Raw genomic sequence first — 24,562 nt, forward strand, 5'->3', positions numbered from 1 at the left:
GTGGGGATTCTGCTGGGTCACTTTACACCACCCAGCATCAGTCTCCTCCATGTGTTAAGCACAATTAATGCCTCTTGTTCCACAATAACTTACCCTGTTTATAGGTTTTTGTCATCCTGTTTTTCCTTCTTCATACTGCAAGCTCACTTAAGAGATGGCTCCTGTCCAACAATACACTGCACCCAGGGTAGGGATGCAAAGTAAAACTTTCTATTGCACTAGCAAATATATTTTGGTACAAAATGCCATGTTTTTGTCCTTTAGACAGTCGCACGGATGTGTTTTTACAGAAGTACCAAGTCGCTATTTTAGGATATTCATCTCCTCTTATCAATCTCCTCTTGACAGGTTAGAACTAAGAAAAAATTTTTAAGAGGCAATCTGGAAATGCAGGGGTAAAATTCAATGTATGAGCTGGAGAGTTCCTAAATGGGCTGAAGATGCCAGAATTTACCTTGCATGTTTTACACCCTAGCAGCAAAAGATGCCTCTGGAACAAGTCAGAAAACAAGGGTTCAGACTATATGGGAAGGTGTTTGTAAAAGAGCCAGGCCCTGGTTTTCTGACTCCTCTTGCCTGCTGCAGTGCTACACCCTGGTATGACCTGCAATCAGCCTGAGACCAGCCTTGATAACCCAAACATTTCACTGGGAAAAACATTTCTTAAGCTATATAAAAAGGAAGAAGTTCATCTTGCATGAGTAAAACCCAGCTATGCCCTTCCTGATACTGGCAAAACATCCTGCAGCACCTCCTGTAAAATGGGGAAATATGCATCTGCGGGCCCTAGCCCTGGTGCATGTGACTTTAGGATTAGCTCTAAAAACAAACCAGATCCACAAGGATTTAATCTCCCAACCCACCCACCTCCTCCAGGATGCTGCAGACCTGGAGAGCATAAGCTTGATTTTTGAAGGATGCTGAGCATCCCCCTCACAGCTGGCATGGCAGTAGCAGCAACAGGTAACAAAAATTATATGATAAAGACTGGACAGGGCTTTGAGCTACCTGGTATAGTTGAATATGGTATATGTTGCTTGTTGCAGGGGGTTTGGACAAGATGTCTTTTAAAAGTCTCTTCTGACCCAAACTATTCTATTCTATTCTATTCTATTCTATTCTATTCTATTCTATTCTATTCTATTCTATTCTATTCCTATTTCTATTTCTATTTCTATTCTACTCTAATTATTCTACTCCCAGCTCTCACATTACCCACCTGGCTAGGAGGCTTTTTAGGAGCCCTCTGAAGCATCCTTATTAAAATACCATCAGGACACACATGGTCTGTGCCCCACATGTATGTACAGTGCTGGTCTGCCAGAGGGCAGCTGACAAGTCATCACTGTGCTTGCTACAAACCCTCTGAGCCAGTAAGAAAACTCAAACAATGTGAAGATTTATCAATTCTTTCAGTGGAGACAACAATTCTATTCCTTTTGAGGTAAACGAAGAGTTTTTGCCTGGGGACCCCGTCAGGAGCAGAAGGCAGCACAAGGATGGGACCCATCACTCACCAGCAGCAGAAAGATGCTGACAGGGGTGTCTGCACAAATTTTTAAGGAGCCTGAAACAGCTCCTTTGAGAGAGGGAGACTGAAGAAAAGAGGTAAAACTGCAGGAGAAACAAAATCTATTTGTAAACCCCAGGCAGAGTTGACACAAGGCAGCTGGCACAGGAGTGCAGAGATGGTAATGGAGCCTGATGGATAGTTCAGAGGATTATCAGATACCCTCCAACTCAAATATGCTGAGGAACCAATTATTTAATGCTAAAGACAGCGCAAACGGATGCTTAATAAGCTGCATCAGTTCAGGACTGCTGGAGCTCAGGGGGCCAAACCCCCAGTGGTGTAAGTCTGGAAAGCCAGCACGATGAAATACCCAATGCTTCAGACACACACTGGCCCTGCCAGTCCTCACCACCCTGCCAGGAGGCTGGGGGCATGGAGGGGGAGCAGCTGGAGTTTGGGAGCAGACGGGTGCACGTTCACCACCCAGGCTGACAGCACTCAGCCCTGCAGCAGCCTTGCTGGCTGCCCTGTTTACAGCAGAAGGGGTTGCTGTTCTCAGGAACAGTCTGGGGTTTTCTCCTAGCTGATTGCAGAGGCAGCAGGGAAGCTGTAGGAGGTGTGGGAGACAGAAAGGAGTTTAGTCTGTGCTCCAGGCACTGATTAGAACCTGTTTTGGAGTCAGGGATGATTCCTGTGAGCAAAGCATCCCTTCTCAAGCTCTTCTGCTGGCAGGGGTGTTGGGGAAAAACGGGCTCTCAGTACTCTCCCTGCCTTATCAGGAGGTGACCCTGCAGACACACCATCCCCTCACCTGGGCTGCTCTTGCAGCCAGAGAGGAAGGACAGGCTTCTGCTCATCCTCACATGCTGCCCAAACTAGATCAGATGGAACATGGGCTGGAAACACCTCCACTAACTATAAAGGGCCCCTACATTTTTACATGTCTGAAGATTGCTTCCTGAAACCACGTTGTGTAAGTTTCTCCCTTCATCTACACTCAAACTGTACTACAGCAGCTGAGGTGTGTCTTAAAAATCTCCATTTCCCCACGATCCATGATCCAACCTCCACTAGCACTGCTCCTGTAGTCCAGGCTACAGCAGAGATACAAGAGTAGGTGTAAGAAGGCAATTTTTTATGATGAGGATGGTGAGGTCCTTGCACAGGGTGCCCAGAGCAGCTGTGGCTGCCCCTGGACCCCTGGCAGTGTCCCAGGCCAGGCTGGATGGGGCTGGGAGCAGCCTGGGACAGTGGAAGGTGTCCCTGCCCAAGGCAGGGGGTTGGAATGAAATGAGCTCTAAAAGACCCTTCCAACCCAAACCACAGTTCTAAAATTCTGCTACAGCCCAGCCCCAAAATGCTCCTCAGCATCCATCACACATGCACAGAGGAAAGATGTGGGAATTTGGTCCCTGAGGGACGGGAACCTGCGGGGGCTCACAGGATGGCTCTGCTGAGGGTTTGGCCAGTGTAAACCAAGAAGTTCTCATGAGAAGATGGTGATAAAAACCCCAGCCTCCCACCTGACACAATGCAAAATATCTCAGCTCAAAAACATCAGCTCAGGGTCTGGCGCTGGCATATCTGAGCTAGCTCAGATGATAAAAAAAGGATTCTCCTTTCTTCCTGTTCAAGACCTCTAGGCAAACATCCAAGTCCCAGCCTCCTGTGTGACAGCTGCAGAAAACAGGTCTGGAGAGGACCTTGAAATGCCACCCAGATCGCAGCCCCGTGACTGGGTCTGGACGGGGCCAAGCACAACAACAGCCAAAAGCACTCCAAGCATTAACAAATATTGTTGCTTGGTGCACTCCTGTGCAGCTGCCAGCATATCTGCTGCCTGCTCCTTCCAGCACTCAGCCCTGAGAACACACATATTGATGAGAGCATCTTCCACGCATTTACAGGAAGAGCAATTAGAGGTTTGGTCGTTGACGACAGCAGAGAATCGCGGTGGTGGTGGTGAAGATGATTTGTGCTGATCCCTTAACATAGCAAACTACCTCCTCTCCCTCAGGAAATCTCAATAACTGAAGGGCAGATCAGAACCCCAAGAGCCCAGAAAGGTGGCAGGACAGCCACACAGCTCTCCCCAGTCTGCATCCTGCTTGCCAGCTCTCCCCACAAGGCTCACCCCGGTGTGTACTCACCAGTGCCCTTGGTTTTGTTTCAAAATGGTGATGCTCCTTTCGCTCCTCTGACCATTTCCTAGGGAAAAACAGAGAGAAAAAACACAAAACAAAACCCCTCATCAGATCCAGGACTGATTGTGTGGTTAAGAAGGGCCCGCTCTGGAGAAGCCTCTGCTGGGACAATGAGAAAACGGAGCCAGGCCTGCTCCTGCTCTCCCACCACACGTGTTCCCAGGGTCAGTTCCTCTGCTCATCACCCTTCCCTCCTTGCCTGTCCCACAAAATCACCTAGCAACACTGTGCCACGGAGGGGCAAGCCCACCCATCCTCCCCCTGTATCACATCTCCAGTGGCAGCTGGGAGATGAAGGCCCCAGGCATGGATCACACTCTGGGCTGCTTCACCCATCCCTCCCCCAGATCACCATTACACTTTGGCCCCTCAGCATTGTCAGCTTATTCCTACACCCACAGCTCAGTCACCAGTGGCAGCTCAGTAGCACCTGCAGTGCAAATCCACAACAAATCCACGTTCTGCACTGCTGGGGCGCAGAGATGAAGGTGTATGACCAGCATCCTCCCAGCTCTGCCCATAAAAGTTCCCTGCCCCTCTCAGCTTGGAAAAAGCTTTGAGGGAAAACCTTTTGGGGAAATGGAGCTCTAGAGAAGCTCCTGGCCACCAGTCACACTTGTAAATGATGGAGACAGGGGGAGCCTGCATTTCCAGAAGCTGACACCTCCATGTGGGAGCCCCAGCAGCTCGGCTGGACTCAGGGCTGATGAAGGAGATCGGCAGAAGGATTTTTGGGTGCTTTACTCCACTTCAGAACAACCTCAAGGTGTGAGAACCCCACCAGCAGGTAGCCAAAAAATCAACAGTGTCCTCTAGGACAATCTGGGGGCTGGCCCAGGCCTTCTCCTGGGTGAGGACAGGGAGGAAGACCATTGTGGCTTTTACAACACTGGGAACATAGGATGGAGTAGTGCTCAGCTGGAAAATGCTCCTGTGGCTCAGCAGTCAGATGGAAATGCACTGTCTGCATGCCAAAGAAGCAATAATCTGGGGTATACTCCCTAAAATGGCACCACCAGCTCACATCTGTCCTTGGACCTGAGTCCTGGACAGGGTGAAGAGGCTCCCTCCTACTCATGGAAGCTGCAAATGAAACTGGATCTCTCTGCCAAGGATTAGGGGTGTGTAAAGCAAGGAACAGCCACTCATTGTGTGCAGCCTCTCTATTACAGAATCACAGAATCACACAGAGTTGGAAGAGACCTTCAAGATCATCAAGTCCAACCCATTCCCTGGCAGCTCAACTAAACCATGGCACCAAGCGGCACATCCAAGGGCAAGGAGACACTGGTTACCATGGGGCAGCTGGAGATGGAGACACTGCCTTCTCTTCCCCAGCTCTCCAAGAGGTTCCTGACTGAACCAATCACCCAACCATCTCTTTTTCTTCTCCAGGCAGCCCCTGAATGGGTTTACTAGTGCAGGACCCACGAGCATTGTTTCCCATTACTCATGACACAAGGAAGCAAATGGGATTCCTCTCCCAGCTTTTAGCAAGAGCCAACAATCTTGATTCAGCTTTTATGAGATTCTTATTATTTTCATGGGGAAGTGTCAACAACATTTTCCAAGCCAGGCTGACACCTGGATGCCAGGATGGAGAAACCAACAGGCTCTGATCACCCTACCCAATCTATGACAGTGTTAAATTACTGCTCTGCACATACACTGAAGGAACAGAGCAAAACCATGAAGAGTAACCTTTGTGATGGTCCCTAATTCTCCTTCTCACTGGCCTGAGGACATTTAGGCAGTCTGAGGACATTCATGGAGCACATGTGAGTGTAGAGCATGGAGTGGCTGCAGACCAGCCCCGGGGCCACCATCAGCCCCAAGAATGGAACTTCCCTGCAGCCAGTGGGTCCATGTGCTTTCAAGAGCATCCAGCTGCTGTGACCCTCCAGCGGGACCTCCTTCCTTAGCCAGCTCATCAGCCTCCTTCCTTACCTCAGTTCCTAACTCACAGGGAGCCACCACTGTCCGGGACTAATGGCTTGTTTGCCATTCAACAGCCGAAAGTGATCAACAGCAGGCAAAGAGTTTAGTGCAAACATGCCCACATTGGGCCAGCACCATCGCCTTTCCTTAGGGCAAAATTCACAGAGAAGGCTGCAGAAACCCTGCAATGGATCCTGGCTTCATGGCAGAGCTCATGAGCTCTGCTTGGGTCAGCACAAAACCTCCCCCAGCACCAGGGCAGGGGCTGGCACCACATTTCCCTTGAGAAGTGTTGGCTTTCAGCTCTAACTTCTGCCTAAAGCCTTCTTCTCTCCACAGGTCCTTCACTGCCTTGCTCCCCAGAGCAAGGGGAGCTCAGCTTGCAATTCAACACCCTGTTGTGGGCAGGTGGGGTTGGTGTCTTCTCACAAGCAACAGGACAAGGGGGAACAGCCTCAAGGTGAGCCAGGGCAGGTTGAGATGGGATATGAGGAGAGATCCCCTCAAAGAATGGGCTGTCCAGCCATCACACAGGCTGCCCAGGACAGTGGTGGAGTCCTCATCCCTCGAGGGATTTAAAACCCATGTGCACATGGGGGGACAGGGGTCAGTGGTGGCCTTGGCAGAGCTGAGATTATGGCTGGACTTCTCCAAATAAATCATTCTGTGATTCTATAATTCCACCTAAAACAATTAAAGCCCTGTTTGAGGCACAGCAGAATTCTCATGGGCCAATAAATGGGAGTTCCTGGGCTAAGAAAAGGCTGCACCTGAATCACAGTTTCCTCAGCCCTCCAAGAGGGTTTCAGTTTCATCAACCCTGCAAGAAGAGTGGCTGTGAATAAACACACTCGTGATCCACCCTCTGCACCAGGGGATGCCCTGATGCTCTTGTAGCAGTTTCCAAACTAGGATGGGCATTGCTGAGGGCAGCCCAGGCTTCATTCTGCTGTTCCCAAAGCACACGTGCGATGAGAGGCTGCAAATCAACCAGGCTTGCCTGTGGCTTCCCCTTCAGCCACAGGGCCCCTTTTAGCTTCTCGGGGCGGTTTGCAGAACGACTCCAACACGCCCTCCTGCAGATGACACTCAGATTTCTAATTACCCTCCCTGGGTACATCACTGCTGTGCCACATCGGCTCCCTCACGGGGCTGCTCCTCCCGCCACGTGTCCCAGCAGTGGAGCTCCTGCCCCTTCAGCACGCTGACCTCCCTCCCCATCACCTGGCTGGGCTGGGCTGCGGGGCTGGGAGAGGTGATTCCCAAAGGAACGGGCGATGTGGAATGCTTGCCCTGCCCCCGAGGCCAGGCCCACGTGGAGAAACAGCCTTCATCTCAGAATCACAGGGCAGTGTGGGTTGGAAGGGACCTTCACAGCCATCTGGTTCAACCCCCCTGCCATGAGCAGGGACATCTTCAGCTACACCAGGGGGCTCAGAGCCCTGTCCAGCCTGACCTTGGATGTTTCCAGGACTGGGGCATCCACAGCTTCTCTGGGCAGCATGTGTCAGTTTTACCACACTCTCTGTAAAAAACTTCTTTCTGAAAGCTGATCTAAATTGATTCCACTTCAGTTTAAAACCATCACTCCTTGTCCTATTGTAACACACCCTGTTAAGTTTGTCTCCATCTTTCTTCTAAGCCTTCTTGAAGCACTGCAGGGGCTCTGAGGTGTCCCTGGAGCTTCTCTGGTGCAGCTGAACAGCCCCAGCTGTGCCAGGCTGGCTCCAGAGCAGAGGGGCTCCTGGAGCATCTCTGGACATTCCAACAGGTCCATGTCCATGCTGAGGACACCAGAGGTTTCTCCAGGGAACAGCACTGTCCTCAACAGAACAAGCACTCACGTATTTCCAGTGGCCTTCCGAGGCTGCCATCCATGCTCTGAGCAGCCAGCAGCTGGAATTTGGGTCACCTGGAGCACAGGATGGAGATGGACAGCCAGCACAGACCATGGGCATGCCCTCCCCAGTGTCCAGGCCTGGAGGTGACTCCCAGGGACAGCCTGACAAACCCACACCAGTCCCTGGCACCTGTGGCAGGGCTCAGCTCCAGCTCAGGCATCTCAGGGGTGCCCACACAGATCCTGGCTTTAGGTGGCTTAATGCAGGTTCTCATTGCTCCACTGGACTCCCCGAGCTAACCCAGACCCATGCCTGGCTTTCTTGGGCAAAACCCTGGGCCTGCATCCCTCCTGACTGACAGAGGGAGACTAAGCAATGTGTCCTAGGGTAAAAGTGGACACTATGGCCAGCAGCTGAATTGTGGCCACACGTGTGGTGGCTGCCCCAGCTCTTACTGCTGCCATGGGGATGCAGTTTGCACCATTTTGGGTGTCTGGGGAGCCATTCAGTTACCCCAACTTCAGTGTCTCTCTTGGGGTGTGAAACACCCTCCAGACTCACTGGCCAAACATCCACTGACCCTAAAAGGAGATTGAGCACCAAGTTAGTATTTTTATCTGCCACTGCAGCCTACCTCCAGCTCGTGGTCTAAGTTTCAGCAGCTCCTAAATAAAACCCATTTGCATGGGATGGGGATGCCCTGCAGCTCTGCACCCTCAGGCCCCTGCTGTGATGAGCAGCACAATCCTGGCACATCCACACTCCCAGGATGGTTACACTGCTTGTGCATAATAGGACTGAAACAAGTAAATTTGACAAAGAAAGGAGAAATAGAAACTGATATGCAAATCCATGTCATAAATCATTCACCAAATCTGTTCTGCACTTTTGAAATAATCTTGGAGGGTGCTTCCCAAGTGCTGTTTGCAAACCCTCTGTTAATCTGGGAAGCAGATGCTTCTACAGTAGGCTGTATTACAGCATCTTCAAGAAATCCCCATCAAATGTTACTTTAAAATGCCCATGACTTTTGCAATCAGTTCTTTTTAAATCTTCTTGGCATGTCTGAAAACCAAACATCTTGAAAAAACCCCTTTGCTGTGATTCATCTGTAATGGGTCTAAGCTTGGGGAAGAGCTCATCTCACATCTTCCATACCCAGGTGACCCCCAAATTCCTCCCAAAGGCCTCTGCCCATTCCCTTCATATGCTCTAAAGAGTCTTTGATTTCCTCAAACTCTTCCTGAGCTTCACTGAAAGCCTTTGTTGCCTCAAACAGGGCAGTGCCCTGGAGATGCCCTCTAGAATCACGGGAGCCAAGTCACCCACGCCCCTGCAGAAAATCCCACATGGAAAACTTACTCTGAAAAGGCATTTCTACCATGCCCTGGCACACGTGGACATTTCATTGCCTAGGAGAGTGTTTGGGATGATTACTGCTGGGGTTTTTTTATTGCCAGGGACTGTTTCTTCCAGCAAAAAAAAAAACCTCCCTGAGACAGATCATCGCTCCCAGCTCGGAAAGAACTGAGTGTGTGGATTGTGCTCAGAAGGAAAGGAGACCTGGCTGCATCTTTGGGCTGACATCCTTTCCAATCTCCTATGCTCAGTTTTCCCCTTCCTCTGTGAAAATGGAAACAGCAGCATCAGCTGTGGCTGGAAAGGGGTTTTGAGATCCACAGGTGAGGAGTGTAGGTAAGACTGCGCTGCACCCTTCTAGAAATGGGGGGGAGAGGGAAAGGCAGCATAGGGGGGGAAAACCCCACATAATAAATAATATTCTACAAATACATAAAATGAACGCATTAAAATCCAGTCCTCCAAGAAGCAGCTGCTTCATTCTTTGCTGTTGATAGGATCAATATAAGAGAGGAAATTACCACCTCGTGCTCTGCAACACATCACACCGACTTTCCTTTACAGACCCTAATGCTCCTGATTGCAGTGTCAATTTAAAATTTACCATAAAACGCAGAATCTCATAAACTTTACAGCCTCAATCACACTCAGCCAGTGTTTTCACCCAAATCACATGCACAGGCACCCTCTTTGCTCTCCAAGGCAGACACACATCAACGTGCTGCTGACGGCAGACGGGAGAGCAGAGCAGGGCACCACAGCTGGGATCTGCCTGTCCTGAGCAGCCTGGATGCAAACAGAAGGAATTAGGTTGGAAAACAAGATGCAAAACATACCCTCAGATCTCTGTGAGACAGCTCATCCCATGTCCAGCAGGATGAAGGGTAGCCATAACCACGATTTATGATGAAGGTGATGAGGGTGCCCAGAGCAGCTGTGGCTGCCCCTGGATCCCTGGAAGTGCCCAAGGCCAGGCTGGATGGGGTTTGCAGCAACCTGGGACAGTGGAAGGTGTTTCTGCCCATGGCAGGGGTAGAATGAGAAGGCCTCTAAAGGTCCCTTCCAACCCAAACCCAACCATGATTATATAATCAAATACAACACCACCTCAGGTGCAGCAGCTAAGATGCCCTGAACACGCAGCCATCCAGGTACCACCAGCACCCCATGATGCTGAGCCAACCTCCTTGCACTGGGATATGCTCAAAGCATATCTGTTTCATGGCCTTTTGCAGGCTCTGATGGAATACCCTGAGCCATTTCCCTAATCCTGGGTGTCCTTCAGAAATTCAAGCCCACCAGCTCCTACAGGAAGCTGGTGTGAGTTTTTAATGCAGGGAAGGAGCACACAGCTATGCCCGTGCCTTGAGATGACCAAGGCTTTTGCAGCATGGGTTGCACTCAAGGGTTGACAAGGGAAAAACTAATTAGGCTCCTAATTTTGCTTCCTACATAAATCTAAGTCCTTTTGCTGTTGTCACTGTGACAGAAAACCCATTTCTCTGCAGGGCACAAAGGATTCTGGATGAAGCATTAGAAAAAGATGCATATTTCAAGTTGCCCTTCCCCAGGAGCCATAAAACTCTGCTCATTGTCTGCAGTCTGTATGTACCCTGTAAGCTCTGGCTTAAAATTCTCCCTCAGCTGAAAAATTACAGGATATACTTGGGGGGAAAAGTAATTTTTGCAATCAGCTGCTTGCCTTTGTGACTGACTGAAAGTGTGATCAGACAGATGCTTAAAGATACAGCAAGGGTTAAACCTTGGGAGAGGACAGGCAGGACTTGGGGATGAAGCCGTTGATCAAAGGGTGGCTCAGAAGTTATTTTAAAATAAACCAGAAAGTAGAACTTCCCAGCGGTCGCCGCTGTAATTACAATGCAGACAACGGAGCCGTGGTGCTGTTAAGGTTACTGGATTTTCCTAGCAGCTGTGTTTAATTTACTTAAAACATGCAAAGCCATCAGGTCAGATCCCATGAGCAGAATCTCTCCAGAGCGCCGCAAGAGCCCGGCCAGCCCAGCAGCAGAGAAATGCTGGGGCACAGCACGAGTGTGAAATACCCCTGGAGAAGCGAGGCGCCCGCGTGGGGCACTGTCCTCCTCCCTGGCTGCAGAGAAGCTGGGTGCTCAGTCCCTCCTGCTCATCCACGACCTGCCCCTGCCCTTGACTCCCATCATATTGCCCGTGCATCTTCTCCTAAGATCACCAGAAACAGAAATCCACGCAAAAACCTCGACTGGCTGTGATGGAGAAGGAATCAAGCACTTATGGAAGTCCTTTGAGTGTGTGTTTGCTACAACCCAGTTTCTCTGGGTGTCCCACAAGTGCACAATGTCTCACCTGGATCCCTCTACTCCCCGAGCATCCCCCTGGCTTCCATGCTGCATTAGAGAGAAGACCCACATGTCCCGAGTTCATCTCAGAGATGGGAGCTTGGTGGCTTTGTGAGTCAGGATTCCCCCCCTGGAGATCTGTTCACACATATATAATTCAAGACCACACAATTCATCAGGATTTTTTCCAAAACACAGCTACAAAAATTACAACATTCTTGTCAGGAGAAAAAAACCTTCTAGAGATACTTTTCTGTTTCATTTTTGTTGTTGTTGTTTTTTGTTCTTTTAACACTGGCTCAGCCCTCTCTGCGCCGAGCAGAATATCAGGGTTCCATCCACTGTTTGTGGCCCCTGCCAGCTCAATTCTCTATCTAAAATTAGCATCCTGAGAGATGTAATTGCTAGAACAGGAGGTGTTAGGTCACTTTTCGGTCCCTGCACATCAGGCTAAGTGCTTCTGCTGCCACCTACAACCACCTCAGAGTCTGAACCTCAAACTTGTGCTGCTCCACTGAGCCCAGCAGAGTGATGCTGCTTTCATGGGTGCTGATGCCAAAAAAAAAGAGAACTGAAGATAAGGACAGATAACACACCACAGGCTCCCATCTGCCCATGACCCCCATATATAGTCATTCCTGCAGAGAATGGGCAAATAAAGTAAAATAAAATACTAGAAAATACAAGAAAAGGTATTTCCCACATAGGCTTTGACTGCCCCATCCCTGGAAGTGTGCCAGGACAGGCTGGATGGGGTTTGGAGCAACCTGGGATAGTAGAAGGTGTCCTGGCCATGGCAGGGGGGTGGAAGTAGAAGATCTTTAAGGTCTCTGCCAACCTAAACCACTCCGTGATTCTATGACTCCAGAATAAAATAGAACAAAGCAAAAATAAAATTAAAATAAAATTTAAAAAATTAAAATAAAATAAAATAAAATAAAATAAAATAAAATAAAATAAAATAAAATAAAATAAAATAATCCTAAGCAAAACACCACAAACAGTAAGAAGAAATGTGAAGGGATGGGTTTGTTTCTGGGAAATGTGAAAAAACATCTGAGCAAGCTGTATGACTCTCATTGCCACCAGAACCCCTCCTGAAATCAGCATCTCCTGCCACTGTGTGCAAGAAACCCCAGCCTGGCCCTGGAATCCTTGGAGCAGTTAAGGGTTATTCTTCCAACATAAAACTCCGACATAAACTCATCCCTCATGTCTTAGAGAGGTGTGAGACTTATTTGCATAATAAATGACAAGGCAGGAATATAGATTTGTGTCAGATCACCCTCCCTTCCCTTTGAAAGAAATCTATTTATTCTGACTGAATCGTCTCTTCTCCAAATAAATGGTGTTTGTAGTCGGTTTAGCTGGCACGATACGCATTCTTTTGCATGCCTGTAATGAATTTTCACAGCCAGAGCCCTAATCCAGTCTAGTCATGGAGGGTTTATCACGACCTCTTATTTTATTTCTACCAGTAAATGGGAATTGCTTTCCTTATCGCTATCTAGAAGCACCTGAGTGATTTTTGCTTCATATTTCCTATCCCACTGGAATTCAGGATGCAGCGTTATCTGATGCTGTACAATTGTCACTCATGTTAGCTGCCTTTTCATTTTAATTTGCTGGATTTATTGCTCTTTTCTTTTTTTTTTTTTTTTTTTTTCTTTTCCCCGGGAGATTTTACTCCAGATCTGAGTCCCTCCTTGCTCTTTTCCATCCTCCTGGCCAGATTTCTTGGGTGATCCTCAGGAAGGCAGGATCAAGGCCTGCCTTGCCTTCCCCTGCCTGATGCCTTGGAGCAGCCTGGGATGGTGTGAAGTGTCCCTGCCCATGGCAGGGGGTGGAAGAGATCAGCTCTGAGGTCCCTTCCAACCCAACCCATCCTGTGATGCCTTCCCTTGGCAGAGCACTGAACCCCTGGGCTTGCCCCAGTCCATCCACAAAACTTAAGCAGTGACAAACAGGAATTATCCCCGACTTTGATTCCAAACAAATCCACGAGAGCAAGGGCTTGCCAACGTGATCCCTATGGCTGCTGCAAGCAGGGAGCAGGTACCCAGCTCAGAGCTCCAGGAAAGTGCACCTGCTGCTGCTGGAAAGGCACGAGAAGACCTGTAAATCCTGCAGATAACACGGTGATGGATCAGTAGTGGCAAGACATTAACCTTCACTCTTGAGGAGACACCCAAATGATAACACCCGTAGCCATGCCACCACAGAGTTATCAGTCTTGTCACTGGTGAAGATAAATCTATCTGACCTGAGCCATCATCCCACACCACTCTGGCTTCCTTGCTCAAAATCCTCGCAGATACCAGCAGGGATCACGAAAATCACACCTAATAATCAATTGAGAGTGTGCAACTATGCTCACATGGAAACGATTCCCTTCAGCATGTTAAACTAATTCCGCAGAGGAAGGGAAGAACACGGTAGGCTTGAAAGCTGGTCTGCAGGGAAAGTGCTGCATGTCAGTGGCAACTGTGGAAGGACAGAAAACAGCTACCAAAGCCTCGAGGAGCTGTCACGCACAGGAAAATGTAAGTTAATTAAAGCCACTTAAACAAATACATCTGGGACAGGGGCATGGGATGTAGGGAGGCAGAGTGAAGTGATATTCAAAGCTCACACACATGGTGAATCCCAGACAGGAGGCAAGGAAACCTATCTGGCAGAATGCAGATGAGCCCCCTGCCCTGGAGCTGTGCCAGAGGGGGCAGTGAGAGCCCCTCTGCCCCAGGGCTGTGGCTCAGCTTTGGGCACAGCACTGTCCCACAGCCCCACAGGCTCAGCAGATCCACCCCTGCTCTGGGAAACGGCACCCAGGCTCCACTGATGCTCTCCTGGACCAAACAGTGACAGCTTGGAATTAAAAATCCAACATTTCCCTTCCTAACGTCTCCCCTCCTGTCCTTACCACAACATTCAGCTGAAGTGAGAACCATGGGCAAAGCATTCCTCTGAGGAGTGTAAGGATGTAAATCCACCTCAAACACACCACCAGGACCAACATCAACTCCACCTTCCCCTGCTCCTTCTCTGAGCACAGCCTCCCCTGATCCCCCAGAGCTGATTTGCCTCCTAATGTGCTCAGATGATGAGCACAGGTTGCTCACACCAGCCCTGCTGATATAAAACCACAAAAAGAAAGATTTGGATAGGCTCTGTGTATTTTTTTATTGCAATCAGCTCCCCGAGAAACTTAAAATGTTGGTTCCTTTACTACTCCTTTGGGCATTGATTCAGAAGTGGAAACAGAACACCTGCACGAGGCTGGGTAATGATGGAGATGGGTGAGCTCCTCTTGAGATATTCCTGCCTGGGAAGCAGGGCTGGCCAGCCTCAGCACGAGGCTAACAGGAAGGGAAATGGGAAAGCAAATCCATCTGCACACCATCAAGCCCCTGCTGCAGGATGACAGCCTGCAAGACTGCTGTCTGCAGGAGGAAGCCTTGCCATGGCATCAGCCCGACCCAGTTGGAGTGCACAGAAACACAGATGGAGTGAGGGGGATCCAGGCTTCCAAAGCAGCTCAGCCTCCCACCCTCCCCTGACTGCTGGGATGGGGGCGATGCAGCAAACCCAACACCAACCCACAGGCTCCTCCAGAAAAGCCATGAAGGTGCTGGAATCTGGTGGTCTTGGCTAGCAGGGAGCTGAAGGAGGGAGTTAGTGAAGGACTGGGTCACACAGGACAAGGTCTGAGATCTCCTTCACCCCTCCTAACTCCAAACCAGGCTTATGTACAGATCTGCTATTCCCTGGGTGAGACTAACTTGTGTAGAAGTCCCATGGCTCCAGGGAGAGCTCAGGGCCTCCAGGGGCTCCAGGAGAGCTGCACAGCCCCTGGGGACAGGGCAGGCAGGGACAGCACCCAGGCAATGGCTCCCACTGCCAGAGGGCAGGCACAGATTCTGGCACATTGGGAATTAGGAATTGCTGGCTGGGAGGGTGGGCAGGCCCTGGCCCAGGGTGCCCAGAGCAGCTGTGGCTGCCCCTGGATCCCTGGCAGTGCCCCAGGCCAGGCTGGATGGGGCTTGGAGCAGCCTGGGACAGTGGAAGGTGTCCCTGCACATGGCAGGGGTGGCACTGGATGAGTTTTAAGGTCCCTTCAACACAAACCATTCTGCAATTCTAGGGCTCTGCAGGCAGCACCAGAGCCTTGTGCAATGCAGCCCAGGAGCAGAGCCCCCTCTGTGCCTGCAGCTCGGGGCAGGCAGCCAAGGCCCCCCAGCCCTGCCCCAAACCCCTTCCCTCCCCAGGGTGACTTCCTTAACGCAGCCCAGCCGCCTGCCCCCACCCTGCAAGGGCTGACAGATTTGTGCTGTCCCCTTAGGGTGGGGTAGGTACATTTATTTCCTCTTTGGAAAAAAAAAAAGGAAAGAAAAAAAGGAAAAAAAAACGCAATTAACCTTTTCCTCTCCTCACAACTGGCAAGAAACTTCCCTGCCACAGGAATAGTTTGAGGACTAAGATATCTGTTCCCACAGCTGCACCAGGGCTATTCTGGCTCAGCTAAAATTAAAGAGCTGGAGTTGTACGTGGGCCTTCATGAAACTGTCACGGGGACCACAAGATTAGAGGGCCAGATGGTGACCTGGGAGGCCGAGGGCTATTCTCAGCTGCACCAAGGGATCCTCGTGTGTGTCAGAACGTGTCCCTCCACCCCTCTTAAATAAGAATCCTGAAATGGTTTGCATTGAGGAGACCTTAATATCCAGTTCCAACCCCTTGCCAGGGAGACTTTCCACTATCCCAGGATTTGCTCCAAGCCCCACCCAAACTGGCTTTGGACACTTCCAGGGATCCAGGGGCAGCCACAGCTGCTCTGGGCACCCTGTGCCAGGGGCTCACCACCCTCATCATAAAGACTTTATCCGCCATACCAAGTCTGAATCTCCCTGCTTTTAATTTAAAACCATCAACACTTGCCCTCTCACTACAGACCCTACTAAAACCTCTGTCTACATCTTCCTTCTAAGCCCCCTTTAAGAAAGATCAGCATATTTTGCCTGGTCACCTCCAGCACCCATACAAACACCAGCCAAGGATCCAACAGCTCTAAAAAAAACCAGGAAAGCACAGGAGAGCCCCAACACGCCAGCCACCATCCATCCCCTCTCCCACCACGAGCAGTCCTCTGCCAACAACTGTGCTGGCTTTTGTTGGCCACATAAAGCCCGGTCCAGTGGCCCCGCTGTCAGCACGCAGCTCATTACTCTGCCAAGGGCTTTGAAATGCCTGGAATATGAAAGGTGCTCCATCAGATCAGATTCAGCTTCGTTTGCTATTACAATGCCCTGCATTTCTTTTGTCTGCGACTTTTGATGACGCGCAATTGTTCCCCTCAGTCAGTCTTTCGGAGTCATTAGCTGGAATTAGTAAAGTTCCCGCTGCTGGACTTTGCCAAGGCTCTGTTCTCGGGCTACAAAGAGTCGGTGAGGAGTTGTCCTGCTTTCAGCGAGCTGGAGGCACAGCGGGGAGCGTGCTGGGGGGAGCAGGCAGTCTGCTCAACTCCGCTTTTCCCCCGCGGGCACAGCGAAACGCTCGTGAGGGGAAGATGCTGTGGGTGGCCACAGCAGGGCTGGTGCTTCCCAGACAGCAGGAACCCGAGACCCTTTCCACTCGGTACCTCTGCTGGGACGGGGAACAGGTACACCTAACTGTGTCCGCATTTAGGCAGCACATCCCACAAAGCTTGGGCTTCTGTCCCAGAAACCCCCCACTCTAAATCTGAAGGCATCAGCCCTGAAGAAGTCATGTTTCTCTGGGTGAAGGGATCTCTGCTTGAGATAGAGACATCTTCCTCAGTGAAAGCACTGGATGAGCCTGACCTTGTCCTCCAGCCCTCTGCTCATGTTACACCCTTCCACCTATACCAGAAGGGCTTGAGTACCAAGGCCCTTTTTCCTGAAGGGATTTCTATATGGAGCATCCACCTCTCTGGGAAATCTGTGCCAGGGCATCACCCCCTTTATCACAAAAATTTCTTCCTCCTATCTAGCCTGGATCTCTCCTTCTGCTGTAAAACTACTCCCTGTGCATTGTCCCTCTATGCCTTGTCCCCAGGGGCTGTGCAGCTCTCCTGGAGGCCCTGGAGGCCCTGGCAGGGGCTCTGAGGCGTCCCTGGATTCTTCTCTTGTGCAGGATGAACAGCCCCACCTCTCCTGGTCTGCTCTCTGATGGATTTTGGGTTTGTCTCTGACAGAGGATTTGTTCCTATTCATGCCTGAGGAGGTCCAGCAGGAAAACAAAGTGATGGAGCTCCATGGGCTCTGCCCACCTGATGTCTGGACCCAAGGGCACAGCTCAGGTCTGGGGACCACAGCAGCTCCAACTCACACCCACCCCCACTTGTGGGTGGAAATTCCAACCTAAATTCCCAATTCCAGCCACCCCACCACCTCTTCTGGATGCAGTGTGGGTGTATGGCCACTGCAACCCAGAAACAAAACCAGGAGCAAACCAAACTTACAGGGGCACCCTTGTGGAGAAGAGCTCAGCACTGAACCCAGCTCCTTTAGCAGCTGGTCACCTTTCACATGGGACTGCACTTCCATCCCCTCAGGATTCCCCTGAAATTCACCTTATAGATCATCCCACCCAACACTCACAACAGCATTCCCACTGGGACACAACCAAATGCAGACAATTCACATCTCTCACCTTGCATTTTTTTAAAGTAACAGGCTACAATAAAACAGCCAGCCCAGATTCCAGCCTAATCTAAAAACAACTTTATGGCTTCTAATTTTAGCACTAATCTTCCTTTGCTATGGTTGTGTGATTTCTAATTATTTTATCCCCAAGCCCTGCTTTGATGGATAGTTGTACCTTTTCCAATGCCAAATGACTTGTAAAGCGCCTTTAAAAAAAATACGCTGATCGTTTCAGGTTCGTTTCCAGTTCCTACACAAATAACATTCTCATATATGGCTTCACTGCAGAAATATTATTATTATTATTATTATTATTATTATTATTATTATTATTATTATTATTATTATTATTATTATTATTATTATTATTATTATTATTATTATTATTACTATTATTATTACTATTATTATTACTATTATTATTACTATTATTATTACTATTATTACTATTATTTATTAAATAATAGTAATAAAAGCAATACAGTTTTAAAAGGAGAGCTCCATTCCTTAGGATGATCCCAACCTGCTCCTGCAAACACCATGCTTTCTCTTAAAAGCTGATAAAGACCAAAAAAATCTGTTATTGAGATACAGATCTCTTAACAACTCAGAGCCTTGGCTTGGCATGGCTCCCAGAACACTTTGCCTTTATCTATCACTATTTTCAGGGAAGAGCAATTGGCCACTCCAAAACCTCGTGGGGGGAGTTTGCAAGGGGTGATGTGCAGCAGTGGCAGAGACACATTTGCCTGATGCTCCCCTGGAGCATCTCCTACCCAAAACTGCTGAATTTAGAGCAGCAAACACCAGCCCTCGGCCAAAGATGTGTTGCAGGGGTTAGGATGAGCCTCCAGCCCACAGGCTGGTGTTCTCTCACCTTCCATGCTCACCTGAAGCAGCCTCTGGACCCTCCTGATTGCTGATTTAGAGCAAACCTGAAACCAATCCTGCTGAATTTGAAATTTGCACAGAAGTCTGTTGGGCAGGGGATGCTGCCTGAGGACTGTTTCAGGGTGCTGAGGCAGCTGCCTGCCTGTGGCATGTCCCAGTAGGACCTGCTGCCACCAGCAGCCAGCACCTGAGCAGGGGACACGGGCACAGGGCTGGTGGATGTTTGTTGGGTTATTTCCTTCCCCAGGATTTATATTGAGCTCTGGTTAATTGGAAAACATCCACTTGACCTGCAACCTTTTCGTTTGAGTTATTCTCCAAGCTTTGGCAGCAGCAGTTCAAACACAAAGCCTATGAATTCTGGCACTGAGGGAGCACCTCATTCCCACAAATTCTGTGTGGATAACGAAAAACATCCCACTGCAGCCCTGATGCTGAATGTATTCCTTCTTTCTCATTCTCCATTTTCCTCTCTTTCACTCTCTGAGCCTGTTTCGTGACCTGTGTATTCTCCCTCCCCGCTGGAAACATGAGCTTAGCTCCCCAGTGCAATATTCAAGGGAGGAGGACAGGGGATGTGCTGTCCTAATTCCCTGCACAGAGCTGTGTTACAGAGGATTTGAAATGGAGACTGTCAAAACAGGAAACAACCCAGTCAATGTCCCCTTTCCTGAGACCTGAAAGTGTCACCACACAGAGCTGCAAGGGATGGAGAAAAGCCCTCTGCTGCTGCATGGACAGAGGATGCCCTGGGAGAGGGGGCAGCAAGGCCCTCTGCCCTCGTGCCGCTCTGATCTGAGAGCTGGGCTCCAGCCTCTGCTGAAATCGGTGTGGAGCTGGTTTTTATTGACTTGGGGAAAAACTCAGCAAAACAGGTTAAAAATTATAACCTTCTATTGACTGATACTTCTATCAGCGTGGAGAATTTTGCAAGGAATGTCATCTCACTCAGGAAGTCAATCCTACAGGAAATCCTTCATCCTTAGTGCTTTGGAGTAACATCCACAGCATCCTGCTTCCTTCTTACTCCCCTTAAAACCCACCCCTGCCACCCTCACCTCTCCAGCTGGTGCTCTGTGTTGGAGCTGGCCTTGCTGGGATAAAAGCACAAATCTTGGGTCTAATCCTGCCCACATCCCCCAGGCAAAGCACCATCTTCATCTCCATGAAGATGCAGAGCAGGACAGTGCCAGGCCCCAGGCTCTTCCATTTCCATCTATCCACCTTGGAGCAAGGATTTAAAGTTCCTCAGAGGCATAACAGCGAGGTCAGGTCTGGAGGAGAATAAAGCTACTGGAAACCCAGACAAATAAGATGCTGAGTTTATTTTAAAAAGAAGGCTCCTGCAGCTGTAGGTTTCAAGCAATTCTTAAAAGCCTGATCTGAACAAGCATCCTTGCCAAAAAATATTGGTATTTTAAGCCTTTGATTGCTTTTGATGGTAGTGAACAACTTTTTTTTGACATTGACTGCTTGTTTTTACAGCTCTCAGCAAGTTAACTTCAGGAGAACTTCCCAAGCACCACAGCTGGTGACAATGACCAGAATGGTGATCCAGCAATTCCAGGATGCCTCCCTCCTCCTGGAAATATTCAAGTTAAGATGGATGGGACTCTGAGGAACCTGGTCTAGTTGAATATGTCCCATTACAAGTGGCTTGGATTAGATGGCCTTTAGGGTTCCTGCAACACAAACCATTCTATGACTCCCCATCTGGGAGCAAGACTGGTATTTTGCTTTATGTTTGAAGGGTCAGGGGTTTTATTGTAGTGCCCAGCCACTGATCTAGAGTGACAACCTTCAACAGGAAAAAAAAAAATCCACAGGTTCATGGGACAAAGAACTAGAAATGTCATTTTAGATGGCCTGTATGGGCCAGCACAGCAAATTTCCCCCATCATCCAGGCAAAGAATTAGAACAATTACCTAGAGCCTGGTCCTGAAAGGTGCTGAGTGCAGTCAAGTGGTCTCTGCTCATAGAGTTCAGTATCTCAGGGGCTCTCAGCAGGGTCAGTCTTGGAGCCTGGGCAAAACAAGATAGGTTGGTGTTAGTCCAGCTATTTGTAAATAAACCTACACAACCTAAAATAAAAAAAAAAAAAAACCTAAACCATTCCAGCTTCACAAGCCAGCCACATTTTCCTGCCTGGGGAATTAACTCAAGGGTCACGCAGAGTGTGGCTGAGGAGTTGCTCTCCAGCCCACAGGCCTTCTCTGCAGATCAGGATGGATGTCTGCAGGAGAGAATTACACCTGGATGTGTCCACAGAGCCTCAACCCACATCCAGGAGCACCCACACCACACTCCTCAGGAGCGCTGTGTTACCCAAGCACACCTGGACATGTCACATTGCCACAACACCATCCCAGGGCTCACACACCTTCCTGACAGGAGACAAACTCGGGGCTGCCTTGCCAAGCCTACAGGCAGCAGCAAACCTGGAGGCAAGAGAAGTTAGCTGGGTTTCCAGGGAGCAGGAGGAGGAGGAACGTTCCCCTCGCCGTTCTCCCCGGCCGTGCCAAGGGCAGGGTGAAGGGAGGGAAGGGGACGGCGGGGACAGGATGACGGAATCCTCCTCCACGCAGCCCTTTGTTTTGGGAGCTCCCCTGGGATGCTCGGCTCAGGGTGGCCAAGTCCTCCTTCTTCCCCTACAAGGGGAACGGATGAGGGCAGGAAAACAATGCTCTCCCCTCAGCTGCCTAATGGAAGAACAAAAGCACAGCGATGCCTTCCAAAATTGTCTTTTGAGGAACAGACCATCGAGCCTGAAGGCCCAGTATTTCTGATGTGTTTATTTTTGAACTCCAGCCTGGCAGTGTCTTTCTGCCCTTCCTCTGGGCTCTTTGCAGGACCTGCCCAAAGCCACTGGGGTCATGCAGGGCTTGCACAGACCTCAAATCCATCAGGAATTTAACACCCAGCACCTGGTAGAGGTGACAACACCAAAGGTTCCTTCACAACAAACACACATCAGCCATGGGGCAGAAGGAGCAAGGCCAGGTTGGAACAACCCAGTCAGGTGGAAGCTGCCCTTGCCCATGGCAGGAGGTGGAATTGGATGTTTGAGAGGTGCCTTTCAGCCCAAACCATTCTGTGATCCTGACAGCCCTGTTTCAGCAGGATGCATTTCTCAGGAAGGGTCTGCCCCAGCCTGATCCCACTGAAAACTGGGACCAAACCCCACTTAAGCCAAAACCAGCACAAAAAGCACTTTGGATTGTTGAGCAGAGATGGCTGCTAAGGAGCAGAAGGGGATTTCTGCTGTGCTGATTGCTCATGGAAAGTCCCTGACTGGCCCGCAACTGTGGAAAAAAGGGAAAATAGAACTTTAATACCAAGTTGGTGGCAGGCTGTCTATTTTTCTCTCCTGTGACTAGTTACCATGGATAGATTTCTGAGGTCGACCACACAATTGTTCACTGCACCGCTCCTATTAAACAGAGGATGAGCAAATCATCCCATTTGTACCGTACTTTAATTTCCAGAAATTCTTTGTTCGTTTGTTTGCTTAAATTATTTCTCTCATTTGAAGAAACAATGCAGCCTTACAAAGCGAGGGCCCAAATCTCCCGAGTCACCCTGCTGTGGTTCATTACTTCCACACTAGTTAACAAGGCCAGTAATTTCCCTAAGGTTTAATAGAAAATCCTCTTTCCAGAACGCAGATAGACAGGACGTTTTAACAAACTCACTGTATCCCGGTTATGTCGTAGGTGAGGGATATCCTGAACGAGACACAGGTCCTCCTATGGGTTAGCATAAAAAAGCAGGTAGCCTAAATGGAGCTTTTCTCATCCCAAATTACTCCCTCAGCTGGAGAAGGGGACCAGGGGCCTTGCTCAGAGCATTAGCTGCAGTTCCACTGGCAGTGGGTTCTTGAAACATCCCAGTCCTCATCCCAAAATAAAGAAGTAGATGACACTGGAGAGGCAGACGCAGATCCAAGTGGTACCTGGTGGTGGAAGAGGCGGGCCCACAGCCCATTTTATTAATGATATGGATAGCAGAACACGCAAAATACCTGCCAATAACCTGCCCATAAACTGCTCTTCTCTCTGGCTTTGCCAACCTATCTCCATGACCAAATCAGTAGGAAAAAAACCCTAAAAGCTGAAATAAATACAGGGAAAGAGCTTGTGGAAAAAAAAAAAAAAGGCAAATACAGAAAATATACACACATATATACTGGAATAGCACAATAATTTGGCTTGGAAGGGGCCTTTAAACTAAACAAATAATAAACTGAAGTATTTTATACGTGTATATATATGTGTGTGTAAAAGAGCCCAGAAAATCTCTATTGAGACGCACACACAGGTGAAAAGCTGGCAGTGCTGCCTCCAGTCACGAGGGTATTTACTCCACAACAGCCTCTGCAGCTCCTTAATATTATTTATACAAACAGGATTTGTCAAGCAACAACTACAGATGTTTGCAGTGAGTCTTCCTGCTTATCCGCTGATAATACCGTGTGCCTGGGACAGCTGAACAAATCCTGCCACGTAAATAATAAATACACGTCTGGGCTAATCAGAAAGAGGCGGTGAGGAATCTGGAGATTCCCACAGACTCCCTGCCGCGGGGAAGGAAACAAGAAAATGCCCTGACCTAAGCAGGGGGGAGTCTGGCATACCCCCACAGATCACAGGGAGATCACAGGAGCTGTTTGCAGATCACTTAAGGAGCATGAATAATTCAGGCAGAAGCGGCTGGGAGTATGAGAACAGATAGATGGGAGCTCGCTGCCGCTGCTTTGGCAGGTTTTATTTTATCCAGCAAGGCAAGGAAACCACGAGACCCAGCAAAAAAATCCTCTGCCTAGCTTTGCCAGTGTTGTGGCTTCACGACAATCTCGGGATACACGGCATTTTACAGATCCCCAGCTGATGGTGAATGCCACCTTCCCTTTGTCCTTGAGGCATTTTTGTGATTATCTGGCTGGACAGGTATGACAAAACAATGCTTATTAAAAAAAAAAAAAAAATAGCCCTTAGTACCAATCTGCACTCTACTGCAGAATTACACAGCTCACAGAATCAGAATGGAGTGGGTTGGAAGGGCCATGTGCAGGGACACCTCCCACTGTCCCAGGCTGCTCCAAGCCCCATCCAGCCTGGCCTGGGACACTGCCAGGGATCCAGGGGCAGCCACAGCTGCTCTGGGCACCCTGGGCCAGGGCCTGCCCACCCTCCCAGCCAGCAATTCCTAATTCCCAATGTGCCAGAATCTGTGCCTGCCCTCTGGCAGTGGGAGCCATTGCCTGGGTGCTGTCCCTGCCTGCCCTGTCCCCAGGGGCTGTGCAGCTCTCCTGGAGCCCCTGGAGGCCCTGGCAGGGGCTCTGAGGTGTCCCTGGAGCTTCTCTGGTGCAGCTGAGCAGCCCCAGCTGTGCCAGGCTGGCTCCAGAGCAGAGGGGCTCCAGCCCTGGCAGCAGCTCCGTGGCCTCCTCTGGAGTTCAGCTCTGAAGGAGAAGGATGGAAAAAAGAAAAAAAAAAAACTGAAAAAGTGGGCGAAAGAAGGGCTAAGGGATATTCCTTAATCCTTACTCCAAAAGGAAAACATAAGTAGAATTGCTTCTATTGGGATATATTAATAGTCCACACTGAACACATTACCAAGTGGACTGGAAGCCAGGAAGCAAATAAAAAAAGAAAAAATATAAAAAGACACATAAGGAAAGGCAGAAGTGGTAAAGACAGATGGTAGAAGTTAAACACTGCTTTGGTGAAACCTGCAAAAATCCAAAATTCATGCTGCTGAAAGGACACTGCAGTTTGTTTCATGCCAAAGGGAAGAGCCTTGCTGTCAAGAATAGAGGGG

The 24,562-nt window shown here is 49.4% G+C and overlaps 1 protein-coding gene across 1 annotated transcript in view; it reads right to left on the minus strand.

Moving 5' to 3' along the window:
* Window positions 1–20,725, minus strand: part of ZBTB7C (zinc finger and BTB domain containing 7C) — an 89,275-nt gene extending 68,550 nt beyond the window's left edge. The window contains exons 1-2 of the mRNA XM_058044158.1: window positions 20,671–20,725; window positions 3,664–3,721 (exon numbers count right to left, since the gene is read on the minus strand). Coding sequence (XP_057900141.1) covers window positions 3,664–3,721; window positions 20,671–20,722 — 110 coding nt within the window. The 5' untranslated portion in view covers window positions 20,723–20,725. The remainder of the gene's footprint in view (window positions 1–3,663; window positions 3,722–20,670) is intronic.
* Window positions 20,726–24,562: the final 3,837 nt, after the last annotated feature.

The sequence above is a fragment of the Melospiza georgiana genome, chromosome Z (genome assembly GCF_028018845.1).
Source record: "Melospiza georgiana isolate bMelGeo1 chromosome Z, bMelGeo1.pri, whole genome shotgun sequence".
NCBI lineage: Eukaryota > Metazoa > Chordata > Aves > Passeriformes > Passerellidae > Melospiza > Melospiza georgiana.